The 26,789-nt window shown below is 34.9% G+C and overlaps 1 protein-coding gene and 1 long non-coding RNA gene across 2 annotated transcripts in view; one reads left to right on the top strand and one right to left on the bottom strand.

The window, feature by feature from the left end:
- Positions 1-23,511, top strand: part of LOC123527729 (uncharacterized) — a 43,272-nt gene extending 19,761 nt beyond the window's left edge. The window contains exons 2-8 of the mRNA XM_045307366.2: positions 15,734-15,866; positions 16,436-16,564; positions 17,150-17,266; positions 18,118-18,240; positions 18,959-19,094; positions 19,381-19,475; positions 20,792-23,511. Coding sequence (XP_045163301.2) covers positions 15,807-15,866; positions 16,436-16,564; positions 17,150-17,266; positions 18,118-18,240; positions 18,959-19,094; positions 19,381-19,475; positions 20,792-20,875 — 744 coding nt within the window. The 5' untranslated portion in view covers positions 15,734-15,806 and the 3' untranslated portion in view covers positions 20,876-23,511. The remainder of the gene's footprint in view (positions 1-15,733; positions 15,867-16,435; positions 16,565-17,149; positions 17,267-18,117; positions 18,241-18,958; positions 19,095-19,380; positions 19,476-20,791) is intronic.
- LOC123527730 (uncharacterized) lies at positions 1,180-6,742 on the bottom strand. The gene is made up of 3 exons (XR_008367187.1): positions 6,441-6,742; positions 4,688-4,880; positions 1,180-3,793 (listed from the first exon to the last, which is right to left on the bottom strand). It is a non-coding gene; the product is annotated as an uncharacterized LOC123527730 (long non-coding RNA).
- Positions 23,512-26,789: the final 3,278 nt, after the last annotated feature.

Below are 26,789 nucleotides of genomic sequence, written 5' to 3'. Positions count from 1 at the left end.
CCCCCACCACTTGTGGCGGGGGATTAACAAAGATATGACAGAAAAGCAAAGGTTGCAGAAAATCTTTAACCTTAAAAACAGCCCAAGTATAACACCTTGGTGACCTTGACCTTGGGTATAATGGGCCCAGCCCCTGCACATTCTTTGTTTGTATGCTGGACAATGTTAATATGAATATATAGTAAGATATAAGCATTAGTAACAAAGATATGACAGAAAAAACAAAGGTTGCCGAAAAACTTTAACCTTAAAAATAACCCAAATATAACACCTTGGTGACCTTGACCTTATGTTAAATTGGCCCAGCCCCTGCACATACTTTGTTTGTATGCTGGACAATGTTTATGTGAACTAAAAGTGAGATATAAGCAATAGTAACAAAGATATGACAGAAAATCAAAGGTTGCCGAAAAACTTTAACCTTAAAAATAACCCAAGTATAACATCTTGGTGACCTTGACCTTGTATAATGGGCCCAGCCCCTGCACACACTTTGTCTGTATGCAGGACAATGTTTATGTGAAGTTACAGTAAGATATATATAATAGTAACATAGATATGACAGAAAAATAAAGGTTGCCGAAAAACATTAACCAAGAAAGCTCACGTCGATGCCGACAATGCGGCGAGTAGAATAGCCCCCCTTTTTTCTGAATAGTGGAGCTAAAAAATGAATTATTAAAAGCCTAGGCCTTGCATTTGCAGGCAAGAAGATTTTTAAGTTTTCTCCATTTTAAGTCTTTGTAAAACATGAGACCCCCTGGACGGGGCCTCTTTTCACTTCAGGGGCATAATTTGAATAATCTTGGTAAAGGACACTAGGCAATGCAATGCTAACAAATATCAAAAGCCTAGGCCTTGCAGTTTCAGACAAAAAGATTTTTAAAGTTTTTCTTACATAAGTCTGTGTAAAACTTGGTACCCGGGGCGGTGCCTCTTTTCACCCTAGGGGCGTAATTTGAACAATCTTAATAGAGGACCACAAGGCAATGCTACATACCAAATATTAAAGGCCTAGGTCTTGTGGTTTCAGACAAGAAGATTTTTAAAGTTTTTTCCTATATAAGTCTATATAAACCATGTGACCCCAGGGACGAGGCCATATTTGACCCTAGGGGGATAATTTGGTACCCGGGGCGGTGCCTCTTTTCACCCTAGGGGCGTAATTTGAACAATCTTAATAGAGGACCACAAGGCAATGCTACATGCCAAATATCAAAGTCCTTGGTCCTGTGGTTTTTGACAAGAAGATTTTTAAAGTGTTTCCATTCAGTTGCCATGGCAACCAGAGTTCTGTATAAATTCAGTTTTTAAAGAAGACCATTTAAGGAACATCCCTGTGAAGTTTCATCAAAATTGACCTGGTGGTTTAGGACTAGATGTAGTTTAAAGGAAAGTTTGGACAGACGGTGAGCGATCACAATAGTTCACCCTGAGCCTTTGGCTCAGGTGAGCTAAAAAAAGTTAACATTAAAGACACATAAAGGGCAAAAACATGCATCTAAAATAACAGACATAGCTAAGCAATTAATAAAGTTTTTGTGAAACTGGGGCTAGAAGTTAATAAATTTCAGCTTGTTTTTAAGACAATAATCTTTAATAAATAACAAGAGAGTCATTGACCCTAAAGCGCTCACCTTTGTACAAGTGTCTTTGTATAAATCAGAGTTAGGTTTCTTCTGTGCAAGCCTATATTATACACATGTCAAACACACTTTTGAACCTAGGGCAATAATCTGAACAATTGCAGTAGACATTACAAAACTGATATTACACGCCCCAAATATCAAGGCTCTAGCTATTACTGATTCAGAGAAAAATATTTTCAAAGTTTCTAATATAAAAGCCTATAATAAGTACATGTCAGACACAGGGGTGTGGCCATTTCTTTTACCTTAAGGCAATAATTTGGACAAGTACGGTATACATGAAGGGAAAAGTGACCACGCTCACTGGCAACAATGTTTTTGAAGAATCAGAATTATTTGAAGTTTCTTGAAAGATTTTCCTATAGAAATCTATGTAAAATCAAGTGACCCCTGGGGCAGGGTCAATTTTGACCCCGGGGTCATTATTTGAACAACTTAAGTAGAGATCCACTAGGCAATGCTACATGTTTTCAATATCTAAGCTGTAGGGCTTCTGGTTTTTGAGAAGAAGATTATTTAAGATTTTCCTATGTAAAATCATATGACCCCTCGGGCAGGGTCAATTTTGACCCCGGGGTTATGATTTGAACAAACTGCAAGTCGTCTCAGTGTGGTGAACATTTGTGCCAAGTTTCTTTTAAATCCTTCAAGCAGTTCAAGAGTTACAGAGCGGACACGAAACACACTCATATGACCTTTGACCCCTAAGTGTGACCTTGACCTTAAAATGAGACATCCGAAACATGCGCTCTGCATGTCGTCTTGGTGTGGTGAACATTTGTGTCAAGTTTCTTTGAAATCCTTCAAGGGGTTCAAGAGTTACAGAGCAGACACGAAATTGCTAATGGACGGACGGACAGCCGGACCATAACATAATACGTCCATTAGATGATGTCACATGCCTTGTGGTTTTGGACAGGAGTATTTTTAAAGTTTTTCCTTTTGGTAGCCATGGTAACCAGTGTTCTGTGTGTAATTCAATTTTTTGAAAAATTTTGAAAGGGGGCCTACTAAGGATCATTCCTGCGAAGTTTCATCAAAATTGGCGTAAATCTGCCCAGTGGTTTTCAAGAAGATTTTTTAGTAAATGTTGACGGACGGAAAATGGACACTGAGTTGTCACAAAAGCTCACCATTAAAGCTAACCAAAAGCTCCTACATTCCCACGCATTTCATGGAAATTCAATAACGTTGAGCAACAATATATTCATTTATTCGTTTTTACGTGTTATATGCTAGAATAGCGTTAGCGCATGTTCAGTTTGTGTTAAAACATCTGCAGAATCCCATAGGATACGTTGGTACCCTCGCCTAAGTGCGCGATACTTTAGACAAGGTTTTTCCCTAGGGAAAGGCAGGAATATCTATAGGACATCCAAGCCAAGTTTCATCATCTGCCTGTACCAAATGATTTAAGACATGTAGGTTAAGAAAAGTATGGACAGGCGGACAGACATGCAATGAGTGATAACAATTACTCACCCCTGAGCACTTTGTGATCAGGTTGAGCAACAAAAAAGGAAAATTTCCTCTCACTACTCCCTTAACATAAAAGTGCAAGTTTTTTATAATGACATTTTCTTATTCATTTTAAACATTTTTTTTTCGCTTTCAAACAATAAATCCCATATGTAAACAAGGCGTGGTAATCAATTGTGTATAAACAAGAACAACAACATGAATTTAAACTTTAAAGGCGTACCAAATTTAATATATCACCTGTAACGTTACGGTATTTTTGTGAAATGATTTTTAGTACATGGAGATAAAAAATTAAAGTACGATTGTAACAGTAGCTTGATCTGGGAGGTTGTATTAAGCCTTTGGCGATTTTACCACAGCGGGTCAGACTTTGCCTTTGCAGGCCTCGTGTGTTCCAGGTCTGGCAAAATGCACTCCAAGCCAAATACCACATCCAAGATCTAACTACTTTTATAATAACCCTATTATACTGGTGACATACAACTTAAAATATTCATTAACAATTAAAAGTCCAGTCTTGTCCGCTTTGTTCCAGCCCTTGTTCATATAGCTGTATACATAAGGTTCATGGACCCCATCTCCAACAGTGTGTCTTTCAACTTGCTCCTTTCACATGGCAGAAATCTCGTATTTAAGGAGGTACATCAGGAGGTACATCTAATCTGAAAAGGATTTTTCTATGTAATAAAATAGTATAATTATTATCATTAAATTTATTTCTTGTATGTATTTTCACTTGCAAAATTTCCTTTTTTTGTTGTTGTTTAAATACAATTCAATTTTGCCACAGTATTTCAGCTATGTAATGGTATTCAGTTAACCTATTAAGTGTTCCTATATTTACTGTCATTCTTTGACAGTAGCTATTTACAGTATCAATACTGACAAGTCACCATTGTAAATGAGAAAGAAATGGAGGATGAAAGACTTCAGACATGTTATTCTCTCAAACTGTTTAAGAGAATGAAACTGAAGCTGAAAACATTTCAGTTCCAGTTTTAAGAGAATAGATGCATATAGCCAAGGGATTAAACTTGTAGCGTTTTGATTCAAAGTCTAGTGCTCTATCTTCTGAGCTAGAAATATAAAGTATCAGATGTTAAATTTTCAAACCACTGAAGCCATCACTTGGTCAAAATCAAACTGACCACATTCAAAAGCTTGTGAATGAAGTTCTTCCATTAAAATTAACTATGGGTTTTTAATACTTTTTGCCAGCATGATCATGATAATTGTATTTAATGTTCTTCCCATTAACTTCTTTTGAGCAAGATTAAAATCTAGCATGGTTTGGTATTATAATTTCACAAATAATGTGAAATCATTAATATTCGTGGGGGATTAATTTTCGTGGATTTCGTGGTTGAGTCAGTCCACGAAATTTAATCCCAACGAACAAGTAAAATTCCCATTCATTTTATGTTAAAAGGTTGAAATCCACGAATTCATATCCCCACGAAATTGGCATTTTGACCAAAACCACGAAATTTTATGCCCACGAAATTAAATGATTTTACAGTACAGGAAACATTAAGAGTAAGTTGATCAATACATACTATATATACTTTAAATAACCAGCCCTGAACGTCAGTGCAAGTATTGCCTTCAGTTCCATCAGTGTTGTACATCATTGGTGAATGATCTGAATGGATTATCCACATTAAATCACTAAATGGCATCTTCTGAGTCAGCTCACTGCTAAACCCTGGCTACGATATGAGCTGAGGATCTCTATCAGCATGCTGTGACCTAATATAAACAAAATAAAAATGTTAACAGTTTGTCTGAAAATTGTTTTGTAACAAGCCTTGGGGTTTTAATATCTACTTAATAAATTCCATTTATAAGCAGCAATATCAATCTTTAAATTACATTAATATTTGGTACTAAGGAAAATCATAATACCAAATGAATGCAAACAATGCCAGAAATCAGCATGTCAGCTTTTTTTGTAAAAGATTGTCTAGGAGTATAGCCTTCCTTTTTCCATGTATTTTGGGTTATTTTGATCTTTCATTTTGTTGCAAATGAAATATCAAGTAATACTGAATCAGTGTTCATCTAACACTTCAATTTGTAAATTGTTCACAGATACCAGCTTTCGCTCGATAGTTTACATTTTCTTTCCAAATGTAAATAACCGAGTAACACAAAAATAAATATAGAGTTCCGTGTTGATTCACTTATTGTAATATAAATCATTGATAAAAGATTAACAAGAGCAACAAACCTGTCAATGAATTATGTATTTGAAATAACTTGACAAAAAAAAAAAGAATTAAATTTATTAAAAAAAAAAAAAAGATATAAAAAGGCATATTATGTATTATGGTAATTGCTGGGGAAAGTTAATATGAGCCTCGCCATGAGAAAACCAACATAGTGGCTTTGCGACCAGCATGGATCCAGACAAGCCTGCGCATCCACGCATTCTTGTCAGGATCCATGCTGTTCGCTTTCAAAGCCTATTGCAATTAGAGAAACCGTTAGCGAACAGCATGGATCCTGGTCAGACTGCGCAGATGCACAGGCTGGTCTGGATCCATGCTGGTCGCAAACGCACTATGTTGGTTTTCTCATGGCGCGGTTCAATTATTAGTCATCATAAAGTTGGCGTTTTTTGTAAATATTTTATTTATAATTAATCTTGCACGGGTTTGATGCATATCTATTGAATATGAAATTTTAACAGCGATTTCCAGTAGTCATGTTATTTATTTACCCATGCAGTAAAACGAATTCAACAATTCATGACTTGATAACTAAAGAAAACCTTCAGATAAATATTTGAACTCGTCAGTCCTGAGAAAAACAAGAATAACGGTGTACAAATTACTCGGGATTGAAGAATTATAAATCTGTAAGATTCTACTTGTTAAAGACTAATGTTGTTTCCTGTCACATACAATGTATTTAAATTGATGAGAAAAATACGAGCAAACATTTGAAATCATCTCCTGGTTTTAAAGATAAAATATAGTATCCTCTACAACTAGCACCAGATTCTATTAACCAAATACTGCAGTAACCAAAGTCATAGAGTAATTAAGTAACCTTGGTAACCAAAGGAATATAATGGCTTGTAAACGGACACTTGTGCACTGACACTAGTAACCAAAGCAATATAGTTTATGTAACCCCAGTAACTGAATGCATATAGTAGGTTACAAATGGACACAGTTGTGCAGCGGTGCACATTTTGGGCCATATATGGATTCTATGATCCATACCCCTAGACACTTCTTTTTTTTTTTTTTTTGGGGGGGGGGGGTAATTTTCTCCTCTACTGGAATTATTCACTTGTCTCACCCGATCAAAATTTTTCTTCCCCGAGCTAGATCTTAATATCCCGAGAGTCTGTAGTAAACTAATGTAGACACACTGCTGATTCTTGCACCATTGTTGCATATATATCCGGTTAATGGTACAGTTACCTGTATCGTTCACTGTTGTCCAACTAACAAATAATTCTGTATTCAGCCATCACTCCTGCACATAGATGAATATGCCGGTTACATGACTGACACAACATGCAGCCAACTCTTAATTAAATCTGATTTTCCTTCGGAATTGAACATCATAAAAATATTTCCGCTTTTTTCAAAGTCTAGTTGCTTCCCTTGTTAAATATGACTAAAGTCTATAGGTTAAAGGTCAGTAATTCAAATCCTTCTTTGTTTCACATAAAAAACGACAACTTCATATCGTCTTTACGTATCTTTAGAGAACATCACTTTTTCCTACACCTATTTTTCACGAAAGTTCTATCACAAATTAACGAAAAAATGAAAAGAAAATAGGGGGTTATGTAGTTCCTAGTGAAATGCCAGTCAGTTGTGGTCTGCTACCCTAAAAATGGCGCATATTTACTCTCGTCCGCGCAATAAACACCTACTTCCGGTTTCGATCTGCAAAACTTGCCATGTGGGGTGTATGAACATGAAAACCGTCTCATTTCATGCAGAATGTCTTCTAGTAGTGAGAAACGGTGATTAAAGCACTCGTTCTACACGAATTTGCGCAAAAAATGGGAAAATTAGGATCTATTTATTATGGACTTCTTTCGACTACACCACGGAAGCACATTTTCGACCGAATTACTGACCTTATTCCTATAAGAAATGTTTCTTTTCAAATATCACATAATTTTCATTTCTATTTTCAAGAAAGATGTAATACCAAACATATTGCCAAGTTTCATTGTGAAATTTCGAGATTTTAGAGAAATATAGACATTTAATAGAAGCCACCCCCTACCAATTTACTGGGCTAAATTTTGGCCCTATGGCCCTTTTATTGTATATTTTGGTAAAAGTTTCACTCATTTGCATTATTTTTCACTTGGATTCTGAAATATCATTCATTCCGTCATGAATAAGACCCAAAAGGATGCATTTTGTGCATTTTCTGACATTCTGGAGACAAAATACTGGCTTTTAAATCCCAGAAATCGCTGCTGAATAGGCGCATCTTCTCAAAATATGGTCAAAATTCAAAAATTTTCAAATTTCACTATTATTTTGCATTGAAAACACCCTTTTATATCATAAACAACCGATCTATGACTATTAAGACTAATTGCGATGTGTTTCGAGAAAGTCTTATTTCAGCTCTTATAGGTTAAAGGTCAGTAATTCAAATCCTTCTTTGTTTCATATAAAAAACGACAACTTCATATCGTCTTTACGTATCTTTAGAGAACATCACTTTTTCCTACACCTACTTTTCACGAAAGTTCTATCACAAATTAACGAAAAAATGAAAAGAAAATAGGGGGTTATGTAGTTCCTAGTGAAATGCCAGTCAGTTGTGGTCTGCTACCCTAAAAATGGCGCATATTTACTCTCGTCCGCGCAATAAACACCTACTTCCGGTTTCGATCTGCAAAACTTGCCATGTGGGGTGTATGAACATGAAAACCGTCTCATTTCATGCAGAATGTCTTCTAGTAGTGAGAAACGGTGATTAAAGCACTCGTTCTACACGAATTTGCGCAAAAAATGGGAAAATTAGGATCTATTTATTATGGACTTCTTTCGACTACACCACGGAAGCACATTTTCGACCGAATTACTGACCTTATTCCTATAAGAAATGTTCCTTTTCAAATATCACATAATTTTCATTTCTATTTTCAAGAAAGATGTAATACCAAACATATTGCCAAGTTTCATTGTGAAATTTCGAGATTTTAGAGAAATGTAGACATTTAATAGAAGCCACCCCCTACCAATTTACTGGGCTAAATTTTGGCCCTATGGCCCTTTTATTGTATATTTTGGTAAAAGTTTCACTCATTTGCATTATTTTTCACTTGGATTCTGAAATATCATTCATTCCGTCATGAATAAGACCCAAAAGGATGCATTTTGTGCATTTTCTGACATTCTGGAGACAAAATACTGGCTTTTTAATCCCAGAAATCGCTGCTGAATAGGCGCATCTTCTCAAAATATGGTCAAAATTCAAAAATTTTCAAATTTCACTATTATTTTGCATTGAAAACACCCTTTTATATCATAAACAACCGATCTATGACTATTAAGACTAATTGCGATGTGTTTCGAGAAAGTCTTATTTCAGCTCTTATAGGTTAAAGGTCAGTAATTCAAATCCTTCTTTGTTTCATATAAAAAACGACAACTTCATATCGTCTTTACGTATCTTTAGAGAACATCACTTTTTCCTACACCTACTTTTCACGAAAGTTCTATCACAAATTAACGAAAAAATGAAAAGAAAATAGGGGGTTATGTAGTTCCTAGTGAAATGCCAGTCAGTTGTGGTCTGCTACCCTAAAAATGGCGCATATTTACTCTCGTCCGCGCAATAAACACCTACTTCCGGTTTCGATCTGCAAAACTTGCCATGTGGGGTGTATGAACATGAAAACCGTCTCATTTCATGCAGAATGTCTTCTAGTAGTGAGAAACGGTGATTAAAGCACTCGTTCTACACGAATTTGCGCAAAAAATGGGAAAATTAGGATCTATTTATTATGGACTTCTTTCGACTACACCACGGAAGCACATTTTCGACCGAATTACTGACCTTATTCCTATAAGAAATGTTCCTTTTCAATATCACATAATTTTCATTTCTATTTTCAAGAAAGATGTAATACCAAACATATTGCCAAGTTTCATTGTGAAATTTCGAGATTTTAGAGAAATGTAGACATTTAATAGAAGCCACCCCCTACCAATTTACTGGGCTAAATTTTGGCCCTATGGCCCTTTTATTGTATATTTTGGTAAAAGTTTCACTCATTTGCATTATTTTTCACTTGGATTCTGAAATATCATTCATTCCGTCATGAATAAGACCCAAAAGGATGCATTTTGTGCATTTTCTGACATTCTGGAGACAAAATACTGGCTTTTTAATCCCAGAAATCGCTGCTGAATAGGCGCATCTTCTCAAAATATGGTCAAAATTCAAAAATTTTCAAATTTCACTATTATTTTGCATTGAAAACACCCTTTTATATCATAAACAACCGATCTATGACTATTAAGACTAATTGCGATGTGTTTCGAGAAAGTCTTATTTCAGCTCTTATAGGTTAAAGGTCAGTAATTCAAATCCTTCTTTGTTTCATATAAAAAACGACAACTTCATATCGTCTTTACGTATCTTTAGAGAACATCACTTTTTCCTACACCTATTTTTCACGAAAGTTCTATCACAAATTAACGAAAAAATGAAAAGAAAATAGGGGGTTATGTAGTTCCTAGTGAAATGCCAGTCAGTTGTGGTCTGCTACCCTAAAAATGGCGCATATTTACTCTCGTCCGCGCAATAAACACCTACTTCCGGTTTCGATCTGCAAAACTTGCCATGTGGGGTGTATGAACATGAAAACCGTCTCATTTCATGCAGAATGTCTTCTAGTAGTGAGAAACGGTGATTAAAGCACTCGTTCTACACGAATTTGCGCAAAAAATGGGAAAATTAGGATCTATTTATTATGGACTTCTTTCGACTACACCACGGAAGCACATTTTCGACCGAATTACTGACCTTATTCCTATACGAAAGAAAAGTTAACACAGAAATGTCAAACGTTACCGATCAACCACCGACTCCCAGACACTCCATTAAGCGCTATTGGTAACAAAAGCAGCATGTTTCCCCTTCTTACTGGGAGAAAGATCTTTACAGCCTCTGTAAGAACAAGGTATTCAGAGTCCGACCTGTTCAGTAGCTTTCCTGCGGCGCTTCCCTTATTTTGTCGCAGACGGATGACATATTGCGGCAAACAGCGCGTGCGCTATATTTTTTAACTTCATTTCGAGAGTACAGATTGGTCCTAAGTCAAAAGTTAGGACTAAGTCTGTGACTAAAGATAAGAATGTTTATTGAAACGGTCTTAAGTGCAATCCTATTCCATCCTAATTTTGGTCCTAGGTCCTAGGACCTAGGACTAACTTAAGACTCTCCATGAAACGCGGACCAGGGTAGAAAATTCAAAACCAAAGCTCTTCCAGTGTGAATCTCAAATGCATTAAGCATATGAGTATATATGTTCAAGAGTTCTTTCTTTTATACGAATCCGTTACTTGACCAAAATCTGATTTACTACTTTAAATGCATGTACAATGCAAATTGTTAACTCTGCAAGACAGTTTTATTGTGCTAGGTTAGTTTGTTATGTACAATGAATTTGTGTCTGTTATGTTGACCTTGTTACCGTTCATTGTCTTCAGTTTGACTTAAATGTTCCTCTAAATCAAAATGGTACTCAGTCACATACCAAAAGGCAAGGTACATAAATACATGTTCGAGTAACTCACTTCACAGGCGACACTTTGCACTTACTGGTCTATTTCTCAGATATTTCATCCAATGTAGCATTTGTAATATATTCTGTCAATAATTAGAAAAAAACAAAACTATAAAACTTTGAAAACGTTGCAATAAACGAGTCGCAATCTATATAGAAGGCAATGTAAAAAGTAATATTAAACGGTCCGTGTCCTGGCTCATGTTTACAATATGCCAAGGGCATGTTTCGTCCAAATCTTCCTAAAATGTGTACAGTTACAGCCGCCGCTTGCTGTTATAAATGTTTGAAGCATAAAATTAAAAAATAATCAAGGCGAAAGTTGAATGAGAATTTAATCACGCCATATCTTTGCAACAAAGTCAAATTTAACATATAATTATAAATGACTATGTGCTGAATTCAGTTTTGATATTTATGTACATAAGCTTAGATATTTTAGCGAGCAGATATTACATTTTACAACAGTTTTGATAAATAGTATATCTGATCAAAATATTTCTTCATGCATTTAAAGATGCGTCATAAAATTAATGATGTGCTTGAAAAAAAAATATAGAAATACAAGTATATAGTTACAAATTGATGGTGTCATGTATAAGGCTAAGACGATGTGCTTAATGTCTAAATTTATGATCTAATTAATGTAAGGATGCGCAGTACTTTAAGGTGAGATTCGATCAAACTTTGTTTCTACAGTGTAAGATACTTATTGCGCTGTTTTTAAAACTATGCTGAAAAGAGATTGACTGAATAAGAGTACAGGTTTAGTTGTGACATTACATTAACTTAGGGAGTTCCTAAATTGTCCGCCTGTCATCTTGTGGACTAGCTATGTTATGCCAGTTTGCAAGAGGTTCATGTGCGAAGACAAAGTAGATCACGTAGCTGTAGTTGGTTGGTCTTTAAGTAAGAATAACACTTTTCAAAGATTGTATACATACTGTATACGGTAAAATATTTGGAAGCACAGGACACCCATTACACATCCAGAAAGCCAGACACCGCATAATAGAGCTGCAACAAAAAGAAAATGTAGTAGAAAGATATAGCAGACGGGTTGCTTTAAAATTCAATTAACAAAAACATTTTAATTATATGCACAATACGAAAACACGTAGATATATGATAAAAAAAATGGCATAATGGACTAAGTGGTGGTTGTATTATCTGGTTCACTTGAAAAATGTAGTACATTCTATATTCCTGAATGACAAGCCGGTGCTTGGGACTTGAGAGGTGTTGTAAATTTCATTATCTCTTGAACAGGCTTGTTCAAACTGAGCTTTTACCTAAATGCGTACTGTTCTTCCAAAGGATCACCTATTATATTTGATTTAATGACACGAAAAAGTCTTGTTTCATGTAGCAACCATAAAAATTCTTTCTGTTCTCCTGACTTTAAATTGTCATTTTGGATCAGGGCATTTGATGTAATTATGAACTGAAGAATTTGAAGAAAGTCTGCACTGGTGGTGGAGTGGGGGAGAGGGGGGGGGGGGGGGGGGGGGCTCGAGTGTATTGCATTCCATTACCTTTTCAGTTTTGCTCGATGGTTATTTATTTGTGTGTTGTTGTTGTTTTTTTTGTTTTTTTTTCAATATAAGATCTATATTTATTCAAATTCTGAATAATTTTCATTAAGTGAAAACAGATGCAAGTGAACATGTAAAATTCCCCACTGTTCACGAGTGATTTTATGTAAAACACACATATTTTCTTTTATTTCATGTATTTCGATGGTATTATCTAATTGTTACTCATTATGTAGTTCGCTCAGTAGGTAAGAGCGTTGGTCTACGGATCGCGGGGTCGCGAGTTCGATCCTCGGGCGGGGCGTATGTTCTCCGTGACTATTTGATAAACGACATTGTGTCTGAAATCATTAATCCTCCACCTCTGATAATTCATGTGGGGAAGTTGGCAGTTACTTGCGGAGAACAGGTTTGTACTGGTACAGAACCCAGGAGCACTGGTTAGGTTAACTGCCCGCCGTTACATGACTGAAATACTGTTGAAAAACGGCGTTAAACCCAAAACAAACAAATCATTATGTAGTTCATCAACAGTGACAACTGTACGAGATATTTCTGTCACAAAGGACTATCTTGATTTTCAAAAACGTGCAGCTAACATATACTATAACTTACATTTCCATATATTATTAATGGTTAAAGGATATAATTTCATGGTTAAAAGCTATAATTTCATGGTTAAAGGCTAGATAATTTGCAAACATATTACTGACAATAATAGGTGATAGACCCTACTTTTTAATTTTTATAGCAAACATACATGTTACGTTTTTAAAGAGAAAAACAGACAGACTTCCGAAAATACCTTTTACTTATTTTAAACTTGCAAACATTTAGATATCTGTAGCAAGTTTAGGGGACAGGAGAAAGCTTAGATAAACTCCAGTTTCAGCGATCTTCTCAAAACTGGCAGAAGGTATTTTATATCCAGAGTTTGTTACATATAAATATATAGCAGGCATTAATATAAGAAGGTTGGAATAGCGAACTAATTTAAGGAGGCTCCGAACCTTAGGAAAAAAAGACATTAAAAAATAACGCAAACACATGAAATTTTATCTGATTTAAGACTGAATATGGTATTTTCGGAAAACAAAGATATTTTTAGAGTAGTTTCCGTCTATTATCATTAGTGTCCCCTAGTGGTACCTGCTTTCTCAATGAAAAAAATAGATATTCCGCTATGATTTGGGTGACAGTGTCCGAATTTGATTTTTTTCACACATGCATAGAGAAACTTCAAGATGAATATTCTTTACGCAAGTGTGGAAAAAATCAAATGTAGACCGTTTTAACCGGAATTATCGTGATTATAGTGGAATAATTACCTCTTCCACGAGAAATGCTGGAAACGCTCGGTGGCGCCCTAAGTAGCAATTACATACGGGAATTATGCACATAGGCAAAGAAATATGTGTTTTCCGAAACTTAGTACGGTCTTCGATCTTTATACATATAAAATTTCAATGTGTGCGTCAATTTTTATTTGAGCCGCACCATGAGTAAACCAACATAGTGCATTTGCGACAAGCATCCGCGCAGTGTGGTCAGGATCCATGCTGTTCTCTTTCAAAGCCTATTGCTATTAGAGTAACCGTTAGCAAACAGCATGGATCCTGACCAGACTGTGCGGATACGCAGGCTACTCTGGATCCATGCTGGTCGCAAATGCACTATGTTTGTTTTCTCATGGTGCGGTTTATTCATTTTTGTCTAAGGTCCATAGCCTCCTTAAAGAACAAATTGACTGAATGCTAATTGAATTTCAATTTACTCTGTAGCTTATCTCATTCATTTACGATTTGTTCCTTTGATCATTCTTTAATTAACTTGAACACATGAAATATTAATCTTGGTCCATCTATATTGTGGATGTTAAAAAGACCTGTTTCTAATATGTTTAAAATTTATAATTTATATTTTATACTTTATGCGTTAAAAGTTTTTGATGGGATAAATGCGATAATTGGCATAATTTGTTCCGCTTGATTATGTAACTTTCAGATTTAATAATATGCGTGTGAAACTTGCATTAAAGATATGCTCTGGCAAACGCTCAACATATTTTAAAATTTTATCATTTCACTACATCATTAATTAAATTTTGAGGTACAAGAATGTACATAGACAAATAGAAACGAGGTCTCTGAGGCATGTCTAGAGTGAAATATATGAGTGACATGGAGAAATTACTTTCTTGATTACACGAAAACAACATGATATTGCAAAATCCTTTGAAAATTAACAAAAAGACGAAATGACGCAGGACTTATTAAAAAAAAAAATGAACGGAACGAAGAATGTATATCAAATTTTGTTATTTTGATTTCAAATTTTAATTCATTACGACTTCCACAGAAAACAAAGCTGACAATATTGTTCCCTGTTTATAACTAACTCTGTACTATGTATTTAAAAGTATTAAACATAAATAGTCGAACGTTTGTTACATACAGACTAAATAAAATCAAACATTTTCGAAACCTAAAAACTTGTATAGGAACAGAATGCTAAATTAAAACTTCCGATCATGAAGTGTTGCTAAAAAAATGATGTAATTTAAGTGTTTAACATTGAGTTATGAAGATGTGTACCTTATATTTGTTGATTCGCTAAACTGATGTAAGCTACCACAATTTTATTTATATAAAAAAGAATGACTTCAGTTTGGACCAAACCTCACATAATCATTAATTAGTGCATGACCTATGCTCACATATGGTACTGTCTCCTTTGACTCAGAATAAGCTGAGTTTCTTTCCCTTGATTGGGTAATTGGGAAAAATAGGGATATTTTACTAAGTAGCCAGTTGATGGATGTTCATGACAAGTTATAAACATGCAGATCACTATAGGGTGCTTGTGCCCGCAAAACGTTCGTTAAGGTTCACTTCAGTAACGTCACAATTACTGCATTATAAATGACTTACTATCCATATATTCCCACAGAAGAAAGTATTCCAATGATGGATCGTCACGCATATTAATACATTCTTTTTATCACTAATAAGCGACAGTATTTGCAATCTCCTAAGCAACTGCAGGATTATTGCCCTTTAATTGTAAACGTATGGAAGGATTCTGTAGAAACCTGATGGTAACCATAACATAAATATTGCTAAGCTTTCAAGATCTCCGTCCGCATAATTTACATAAAGATTTCCTAACAGATAATCATTTGTGTCGGATCAAGTTTGGTTTTGTTACATGAGTGACTCTTGACATTATTTTGCATTATATTATACGAAGTCTTTATTCTAGCATCGCTTTTCATTTTGCAGCATAAGTCTACAAGTCATTCAGCAACATTGCTATTTATCACCTTCAAATATTTAAAGGATAGAACAGAACAGAATGAAGCCCACACAAACAGCTGAGAAGACATTAAGTCAGAAGGAGTCTTTGAAAACCGAGGTTAGTTCTTTTCAAAACAAAGTGTATACATTAATCATACATTTCATACATAATATGTGTCCAAGATTGTGTAAAATCATGCATTTTATATGATTTAGTCTAACAGTTTGACTATCCGGATAACTATGTAATAGTGATTTCCAGTAGTTCAGATAATATAAATTAAAATACTTGCCCAGATGTTTTAGAGACGGTACGCTGAGATCAGTTTAATATACAATAGAAACGTTGCAATATACATGTACGAGTAGGTATTATTTCTTATTCATATAATTCTGAACACTGTGTGTTGCCAGCATAAAAAGCTGTGCAGTATACGTACAACATTACTTTTATAAAATTTTAATCCTTATCATGTTGAACATGTTTGATTGTGCCTTAGCGACTCGACCAGTGTAGATCATGATGAGCCTGCACATACGTGCAGTCTGATCAAGATCTGCACTGTTCGCTGTCGGTCAGTATCTTTCTGGTTTGCAACCCTTTTAACTTAATGGTACAGTCCGAATTGAAAGAATAGAAATTCAGCAGGAAAACATATAACTGATAAAAGAATAACATTCTTACAGATGGGAGAGAAGCTGTTCCGTCGGAAGATAGTCTGCATGTTTACTGGTGTTGTTGCATTCGTCCTACTGGTCGGTACTGTGCTACTTTCAGTGTATTTTGGAATGAAGATGACCAAAGATATCCATAAGGTGAACTAACAGACCCAGTACTTTGACCCAGTATTGGTATTAGTAATGTTCTTTGGGAGTTTATAAGACAATATTAATCTTTTTAAAAGGAGCCATTATTCTAGCGTGTTACAAACAAAGTGTAAAATTGTCTATCAAAACTTTATAGTAGTGTATTAGTGTAAATTAAAACATTGAAAGTGCAATGACAGTGTAAAAACACGTTTACTTGAATTATATTCATCACGTTTTCCTTGGGTTCCTGCTAATAATTCGGAACACCAAAAAAAATAATTTGGTCGTATATTTCTGAACGAAAGTTCATTAGAAATACATCTTACAAAATTAACGTCTATTTGTGTTACATACTAAGCCAAAGGAGTAAATTTCATCCGTATCAATTCATTGTTACATTCTTCAATCTATTATCTATTATAGAGGTAGGCCTTGTATGTCTACCTTTTGCTTATACAAAAGTAGTATCTTAATATAACAAGTCCTAAAATGAATACATATTTGTTGTTTTACCTTAGTCTTATCATATTAATAAATCAATGGTAGAAAGATATATATTTAAATGCTTAAAGTATTCAATTTACAAACCAGGAATATCAAGCTATCTACATAATTGATGAAGGCATAGTACATCAGAATATCACGGTTACAGACACCGAGGAAATATTTACCAATGATGTCGCCACTATTATTGTGGACTTCTCCACGGTTAGTACCTCATACTTATATCACACGTCTCTCGCTTGCAGACGTCGTAACCATTTATGCGCGCATCTTGCCTAACTGGCTAGCTGACGGGTTCTGCATTTTGCTAAGTGTCCAAGTCTGGCGGTTCAAGAAATAATGTTGTGGACCATTCAGTCTTTCTTTCACCATTATGGCCTGACTATAACAAAATGCATATTGTTGCAGACGTTGCTAGATTGAACACTCGTTTTATACAAAGACGTTAAAGATTTTTGTTTTGTTGAGTTTAAAGTCGCACCGACATAGTTATAGGTCATATGGTGACTTTCCACCTTTGGTAGCGGAGGAAGACCCCAGATGCCAATCCGTGCATTATTTCATCAACGGCCGGTACCTGGGTAGGACCACATACCTTTCGGGCTTCCTCCAAGATCAATTTAACACCCCTGGCTCGAACCCATATTGGTACACTTTCCTGTACATATTACTACAGAAATGACTTGTAACAAAATACATTATACCAATGCGTATCTTAGTGCGTTTGATAATCTTGAAGTGTTTCCAATATTTAAAGAATTTTTTAGGATGTTTTATCAATTGTGACAAACAATACCATCTGTACAATAGGAAATACATTACTTCAGAATCTATCGTAGAGTTCTTGGTTCTTTCGATTCCATTTATTTCACTGGGATCGCAATATTTAGAATTGATGTAAATAGCAGAATATGTTGGGGTTTTTTTTCAGAAATTACTTGCAGGACGGGACTATAATATACTGAACATTGGTCCCGCCTAATTCAAACTCACCTTAAATGTTTTTATCGGCAAACAATAAATGATAATATTTTATATAATATTTACTTCCTAAGGGCCTGATAACAACCCATTTTAAGAAACCAGAAAAGTATGTGAACAACTGTTACGTGACGAACTTGAGCAACAGAGATTCCCAAACACCAACGGAATTCACAAGCACACACTCAACCAGCCAGGTTATGTATTGTTGTTTTCTTTAGCTAATGAAATAACAGCCTGATCTGCATTCTTAACAGTTATTGTAATCAAAATACATTTGCTTCTGACATTAAATGGTCTTTGCTGTTTTGTCATTGGTTGAATAAAATGTTGTTCTATCCTCTAAGTTATAGCAAATAAATGTGCTGAAAAAGTGCGAACAAAATAATGTAATATCTACATAGTCAATATATGCGCAACAATAAACTCATAAGGCATGTGTGTAATCCTACTAGGTTATGAATCACATCATTGCGGGATGTACCAGAGGCCTCAACTCTCAACTAGCTAAATTTGTTTGCATTTACTGAATATTGCCCATTGAAAGCATGAGTTTTGAAGCGACGTTAGAGCGGGAGTGATTTCAACAGCCACCGTTTGTTGACGATTCTTTTAACATATATTACTCAAACGTATGCTGCGATGGGTCAATTAATTAAAGCAATGCAAAAGAAAGTATATGTAAGTCAGTATGCTGTACACGTGTGTCCATTGTTCCGGGTGCACAGACACGTCTAAATTTTACATACCCAAATAAACTTATACACCGCGATTTATTTCACAGTTATAATGTAGTTCTTACTTTTTTTGAAGTTGAGTCACTTTTCTGCAACAGGTATTTTACATATGTTACTAACCTATTTGTAGATGATGTAGATGTAAACGAAAATTCCTTAATGTTGACATCAATTTCAGGTAAAATTTGAGAACAAAAATATTACGACAATTACATATACCGTCATTGACATATGGCTGAATAATAAAGCCCTTGGACAGAGATCCGCAGAGCTTTGCAATGGGAAAATTCCGTTCTTCCTACGTGAGCGAAGAGGTATATTTTCAACCTTAACTATATTATTTTCAAACAAAAATCACGTCAAAGCAAGTCCATAAAGGTATGCTTTCGCAATAGCATGTGGAAACTGTACTCAACACATAGCATGCAATGTCTAAAATGTAGTGTGTCATAATTTCGTTTTTCACTTGTGCTATTATCTAAAAAGAAACATATAAGGAAATGGTCATTTCCCAGAATCTTACAAAGTGTGTTAATGACACCTAGATAAAGGCCAAGTTTTGAAATTCCATGTCAAATATCTGTTTTTCTTTACTTTCAGATCTTACTACGAGGGCGAAGAGATTTGACCTTGAGGATAATGCTACTACTTACAGAGCTACCAGAGATGCCTATCTTAAAGCAGAAAATGAATTAGTATGTATAAAGTACTGCCACTGTGTGTCAGTGTTGTTTTTTCTAATCCTTTCGTATAATGGAGTCAACTCAATATTTGTGTAATAGAGTTCAACTTAAACCGGTGCCAGTGAAGGTGCGGAGTGTCGCGCTTTCTATTTCCTCTCATGAATAGACTCGATCGAACCGAGACTGCTCTAATTTTGCTTGGTCGCATTTTATGCTTCGAAATGATCTCATAGATTTTATGAATGCAGTTTCTGAGTGAAGAAATAAAGTTAATATAATAATTGTTCCAGGACAAACATAATTTCCAGATTCATTGACTGGGAAGCCGAACAAAAATGCAAATACCTTTTGTAACACAGAAGGCTGAAACGCAAAATATCATCAGAGTCAATTTGATTTAGTTCTCAATCTAATTATTTAGGTCTAGTATTTCTATGGCAATGTCACATTGAGATCAAGACCTAAACTGCAAAACAACGAAATATTGAACACGAGCAGCCAAAATATCATTATAAAATTTATAATGATAATATTTGGGTCTGATCTTGGAGTAAAAGTCAATTAAGGATCGTTGAAAAGAATGTTGCTTATCAAATTAACATTTTAAAGAATAATTGAACTTTGAAGATTTGCTCTTTCATAATTACATTTTGTGTACATTCTGTCAAACTTAATTCTGAAGTCTGATTGAAAGCAGTTCTGGGTGATAACAGGTGACAGATGACTTTATAAAACATGTATGAGATGATTGTTTGGGAGCATAGGGTTCAACAAAGCAAAGTATTAGCAGATTTAGTTTGATTGAGTCTGTTCAACAGAGGTAAAAAAAAAGGAGGAACACTCCTCACGATTATACTTGCACTTCTTGGTAGTACATTTAAATTCCAAGCTAGTGCTAATAATGCAATTCCTATAAAAGTCCTTTTGTTTATACACATATTGCCTTCAATCTTCAATGCTTGAAATTGTTTTTGAACAATAAGTCCTATTTGGTAAATACCGGTAATCGTTCATACTTGAACACCTACCCGATATGATATGCAGGCTTGATTGAACGATATATGTTTAACGTACGTTCCATTAATCAAAATTTCAAATGATCAAACAAAAGGTATGAACAGCTGTCATAAATTGACTTTCTGCATATATGTAAGACGCGTATTGTTGCGTGTTGTAAATTGTGAAGGTGTCTTTAGATTGGCATACTACAATGCTATTTTGCCATATTATTTGTATGTCTAATGATAAATATTACCAAAAAGTATTACTGCAACATTCAAAAAACTTTTTAAAGCTGTAATGTGATAAGATATTTCTTTCTATTTCAGAAGCTAGAAACGGGTTCATATAAAGCAGCCCGCGATGCATATGTAGCGGCTACTGCTACATATACGAAGTCCTTGTATGAATAATAAGCCATGATTTGACTGATGATCTAGAAAACTATGTAAATAAGTGCTAAACAATACATTCTTCTCACCTATGAGACAGAAAATTCCAAACTAAATACAAGTAATCTTACCTTACATCGCTGAACCTACATCTGTGACGGACTACTTTTATACGCTTAATTTTTATTTTCTGATTACATAATATATGCCTTCTTTATTCTAGTGTACAGCAGCTTAAATATATAATGTGTCCGTTAAATGTATCTGAAAAACATCCGTTCATATACGCTCTTAATGACGTCATTGTTTGGTGGTGTAATTGTTATCTGACGTCATTTTTAAAGTTGATAATGCTTTAATCAGATCTTTGAATGAACGGAATGTTGATGTATAGAGAATAATAGGTTAGTGCCGTAGATGAGAAAGTTTATCTGGCGAGGTGGAGGAGGTTATCGGGTGAGCCGAAGGCGAACCTGATAACGTCCGGAGCCGAGCCAGATAAACTTTCTCCATCTTAGGCACTAACCTATTATTCTATTTATCTTGTCATTACTTCATTTTCCGATATTTGGCAATGTATTTTACAAAAATAAGTGTGCGACAACCGCTTTAATGACGTCATATTCGTAATGACGTCACTTATATAATGACGTGATTACCGGCAAAATCGCAATAACTTCTTCGTTTTTGAATAAAAACTCATTATTTGACCACTCATTTTCTTAGTTCGGACATTTCCAACACAATGATGATGGTTTCGTTGCAAAATTTCTTATGACAACAATATCGACCATAAGGTCACATGATCAACTGACCGTATATCACTGGTCACATGATCAACTGACGGTATATCAAGAAAGATATACGGCACCCTGATATCAGGTCGAAAATACTGCAAGTGACAGGATAAATAATAAATCCACTACGCCAGTAGAATAAAGGTAATCAGGAAATCCAATCCTCGGTTTGGTGTTAGTCCTACTACGCCTGTTGAATACAGGTAAACAGGAAATCAAGTTTTCGATTTGAGGTTAGTCAATACACCCAGTAGAACCTCATTTTTGAAAAAAACTTCAAACTTAGTTAAATTTCCTTATCCGAATCTCAGTGGCTTAGTAGGTTTACTTTAGTTATACATTGTTTGCTTAACTGTGTTGCGTTTTAAATTGAGTACTTCACTGAATACGAAATAACCTGTAAAGCAAATACATAGGAAAATAATATTGTATAGTATATATTGAATACAGTTATCAATTTACTTTAACTGATTTTATATTAGACTTCCCACCATTTCAACATATAAGTTCTGTTTTTGAAGTTTTCATTAGTGTTTTAGATGAGACTAAAAATGAAAAACAAAAAGTCAGGATAATGACCAAAATAAAGAAGTATGATTTCTGACAGTTCAATGTCTGTAAATGATATTTTCTGCCATCTGCACCTTGGGATAAAGCGGATATACAGCTGCTACAATACGTAACCTACAAAAACATTATTAAACTTCATTCTTTTATGGGAATATATGTTATCGTTTTGATTGATATTTACTGTAAACAATTTACCATATCTGAATTGCCTGCTCTATAAACTATATGTTAGTGTCATTTTTGTTCAAGTTCCTTATGCCTTTTCTACAATATGACGTTACAGATTACGTTACTGCAACTACCGATATTAAATAGATATCTGTTAGCGTCTACTGTTCACTGAGCATGCAAAACAAATGAAATGATTGAATAATACAGTCTCATTGAAAAGCTAACAACATGAGATATCTTTCATTTACCTCCGTATGTTAGTCCGTCTATATGAAAAAGTACTTATTATATATATATACCTTACGTTACGTAATAGTTAGAATATTGAATAATAATTATCTACATTTGTTTGAATCGTATTGCTTAATTACTTTATATTAATATATCATTAGCAATCCAAGTATACAGTGGTTCCTACCAGGCTTTCATATATTAATTATTTCACGCAACTACGTTACTAAAACTGAAATCCAGTATAATAACACTTGAATATTTCATTTTAAAGTTTGATAAAATATTGCTGTTAATCAGTGTAATTGCAATTAAACACCATGAAATTCATTTTCAACAAATGTTTCAAAATCGGTCAATTGTGTGTTTTTGTAAGTTGTAATAACCTTAATTAATATATAATATTTTCTACACGTTCATTGTATGTAAGTTGCCTGGTTTTAAACAGCATAGTTTCATGAATGGGTACATTAAGATAATATTTTTTCCTTCGTTACTGACATTCATTTAAAATTCACCTCGTTTAATATAGAATAATTCTAATAATAATGTAATGTACGTTATTTCAATGATATATATATAACATTCTAATATCTCTAGCATTTACCACGACAAAAGCTATTTCTTAACGCATTCAGTGTGTTTCAGCATTTTGGAATGCTGCAGTTCCTTTCTAAATGTACTATGATTAATGGTGGTCGAGTAGGAACATGTCCATGTCACAAAAACATACAAGTACAACTTCACTTGAAGGATTTAAAAACAAACATTGTAGTAGAACTTACAGTATTTCTTTCTACTTCTTGCTACAAACATTTGTATTACAGGTCTGATGTACATGTACAGAAAAATAACACAAACCTTACCCAAGAATTGCATAGTCTGTGTAGTTATAATAAACAGATCTCAAAAATGGAAGTGTTATTTCATCAATTACATCAATCAGATCGTGTCTGTTATTATCCTCATAGGTTGCGTACCATGCTTCCAAACTTGATTGTTGTTTTGTACAACTTTCAGTGTCAACTAATATATCCTTTACACCAAAATGCCTTCATTATAAGGCTATTTTGAATTTTTATTCAGTCCTTTCTTTAATTGTTCCATCAACAAATAACAGCCACGAAGCTACCTTTACGCAAATAGGGAGCAGCGTAGTAAAATCTGCCATGACTGACTGGTCAGTACTACATTTTTAATCCTTCTGCACAGAAATTAAGTCCAGCAAAAAACAGACGAAACATCTGTTTAAGACATAAGAAATGACAGAAGATTTTGCACAAAAATACAATTGAAATGTAACTTGTCAAAACAGGGATGGCCTCACAATTTAAAAAAATACTCTGGAAGTATTTCAATATCGAAATGACACCTACTAGGGTTAAGAATAAACAGCTGATAATTATTTTTCTCCCTTGTTAGGTACAAAATCTTAGAGGGTAAAAGAAACCAAGTTAAGAGAAAAAACAACTTGTAAAAAAAAACTTTAAGAGGAAAAATTTTCTGTTATGCGCCAGGTGTAGGCTGCATTTTTCAGTGCTCTCAAATATTGATAGTTTTCTAACATTTATACTTTCTGAAAATTGGATATACTGGATATCATCTTGTCCTGATTAGAGTGTTGTAAATTTAAGGTGTATCATAATTGTGATTTTGAAGTTATTTTGATTTTTTAAAAAATCATTATTGCAATTAAATTGCCAAACTTTCATATATCAGCATAGCCTGCAGCAATTATGTGTTTCAGTGAGCGAATGTCACCGAGGATTATTTATAAAAGATCAGACTTGCACAATATTGGGCAATTACCCAGTGCACAAAAGAGACCTAATCCCATGATTATCAAAAGATTGAAAGAGTTTCGATTAATGCAATATAGAGGAACTCGAGGTGGGAAAGATCAGATTAGACGAGCATGGGACACTAACAATGGGGTAAACAATAATAACTTGATACGGATAAAACCTGAAAACTGTACATTAGTTAAGGGGCAGAAAAACATCAAAATTTGCTCCGTCAATACACGATCAGTGAAAAATAAACACTCTCCATATTTGACTTCATCCTTACAAATGAATTCGACATTTGTGCCATAACTGAAACATGGCTCGGTAGCTCTGTTGACAAGGCGTGCATCGGTGAACACGTGCCCCACGGTTACAAAAACGAAACACGTCCCTCGTAGTGGTAGGCGCGGCGGGGGCGTAGCGATCATTCACAAGGTAGCCATACAAGTGAACATTGTCACATCAAGCAAAGACAACGAATTTTCCCAATTTGAGTATATGGATTGCAATGTAGTTGCAGGCGGACACTCCATAGGCCTACGGGTAGCCATTATATACCGGCCATCCCCTTCCAAAGAAAACGGTTTAAACACAAACATTTTCCTTGAGCAAGAATGGCCCAATTTCTTAACTAAATATGCTACAATTGACAAGACCACCATCATTTTAGGGGACCTTAACTTCCATCTTGATTTACCGGAAAATAGTGACACAAAAAAGTTTATAAGCAGTCTAGATGCATGTGGCATGCGTCAACATGTACAAGAACCAACACATGTTGCTGGGCATACGTTGGATGTAGTGATAACCAGAGATAATGAAGTCACGGTTTCAAATATCGAGGTCAAAGATCCTGGACTCTCCGATTCAAATGGAAAAATGTCACGTGATCATTTTGCTGTGATATTTGAGGCTAAAGCTTCCAAACCACCCTCAGTACGAAAAACTGTGTCGTACAGGAAGTTACGTTCGATCGACACTGACTCATTCCGAGAAGACATACGAAGAATAGATTTCTTTTACACACAGTGCACTCCATCTGATACTGATATCGATGAATTTGTGGAGGAATATTCAAATCAGTTAATTTCTATAGTAGACAAACACGCCCCTTTGACTACCAAGACTATTGTGTTAAGACCTTCATGTCCTTGGTATATCGAGCAACTCCATGAAGCAAAACATCAGAAACGAAAATTAGAACGGAAATGGCGTGAAAGTAAACTCACAATCGATCACCAAATTTACCGAACACAGTGTGCTGATGTGAATAAGATGCTAAAAAAGCTCGTGTTGAATACTATACAGGCAAGATTGACTCATGTGGCAGTGATCATAAGAGTTTATCTAAGATTACCAAAAATCTTCTTGGCGATACAAATGAGGTGATTTTACCAACACATTCATTTCCACAGCATCTCGCACAAGATTTCAGTGACTTCTTTATTGGAAAGATCGAAACAATCAGAAACAATATAGCATCGCAAACACAATCTGTATCTGATTTAGATGGCATAGAAACTGAATACACAGGTGTCAATTATGTTGAGTTTACTCAAGCCTCAGAAGACGAAGTGAAATCAATTATTAAAAAGTCAGCGAACAAAACTTGTGAACTAGATCCTATCCCAACATGGTTATTAAAATAATGTCTTGGCGAACTAACACCAGTGATAACAAAAATTATAAATACATCTCTAGATGCTGCGTATGTGCCCAAATAGTTCAAATATTCACGAATAAGACCTCTTCTAAAAAAAGCCAAGCCTAGATTCTAATGCCCTAAAAAACATTGTTTAAAGGATATAGTAAGTTGGATGAATACCAATATCTTGAAACTCAATGCTGAAAAAACAGAATTGATCATATTTTCATCTGAACACAAGACACAATCTGTTTCAAACATATCTGTGAAAGTGGACGGCTCTGAAATCAAACAATCAGGCAGTATCAGTAACCTCGGTGCTTTTCTGGATTCGAACATTAGGATGGAGCAACATGTGAATAGTGTGTGTAGGAATTCCTATGCATAGTTGCGGCAAATCAGTCACATCAGTTAATATATAACCGCAAACACAACCAAATCTCTAATCAACTCTCTTGTTACATCACGTTTGGATTATTGCAACTCTCTTCTTTATGGAATTCCAAAACAATCAATGAACAAACTGCAATATGTCCAAAACACGGCAGCTAGAATCGTAACCAGAACATCCAGATACGACCATATAACGCCTGTGCTGCGTGAACTCCATTGGCTTCCTGTGCAATGTAGGGTAGAATACAAAATTATAACACATACATATAAGGCACTCAAAGATCAATCACCAGCTTATGTAGTGAACATGTTAGAAATATATCCACCATCCAGAAATCTGA

The sequence above is a fragment of the Mercenaria mercenaria genome, chromosome 14, assembly GCF_021730395.1.
Source record: "Mercenaria mercenaria strain notata chromosome 14, MADL_Memer_1, whole genome shotgun sequence".
In the NCBI taxonomy this organism is placed as follows: Eukaryota; Metazoa; Mollusca; class Bivalvia; order Venerida; family Veneridae; genus Mercenaria; species Mercenaria mercenaria.
Note: the sequence above shows the minus strand (reverse complement) of the source record. Positions and strands in the feature narration are given on the sequence as shown.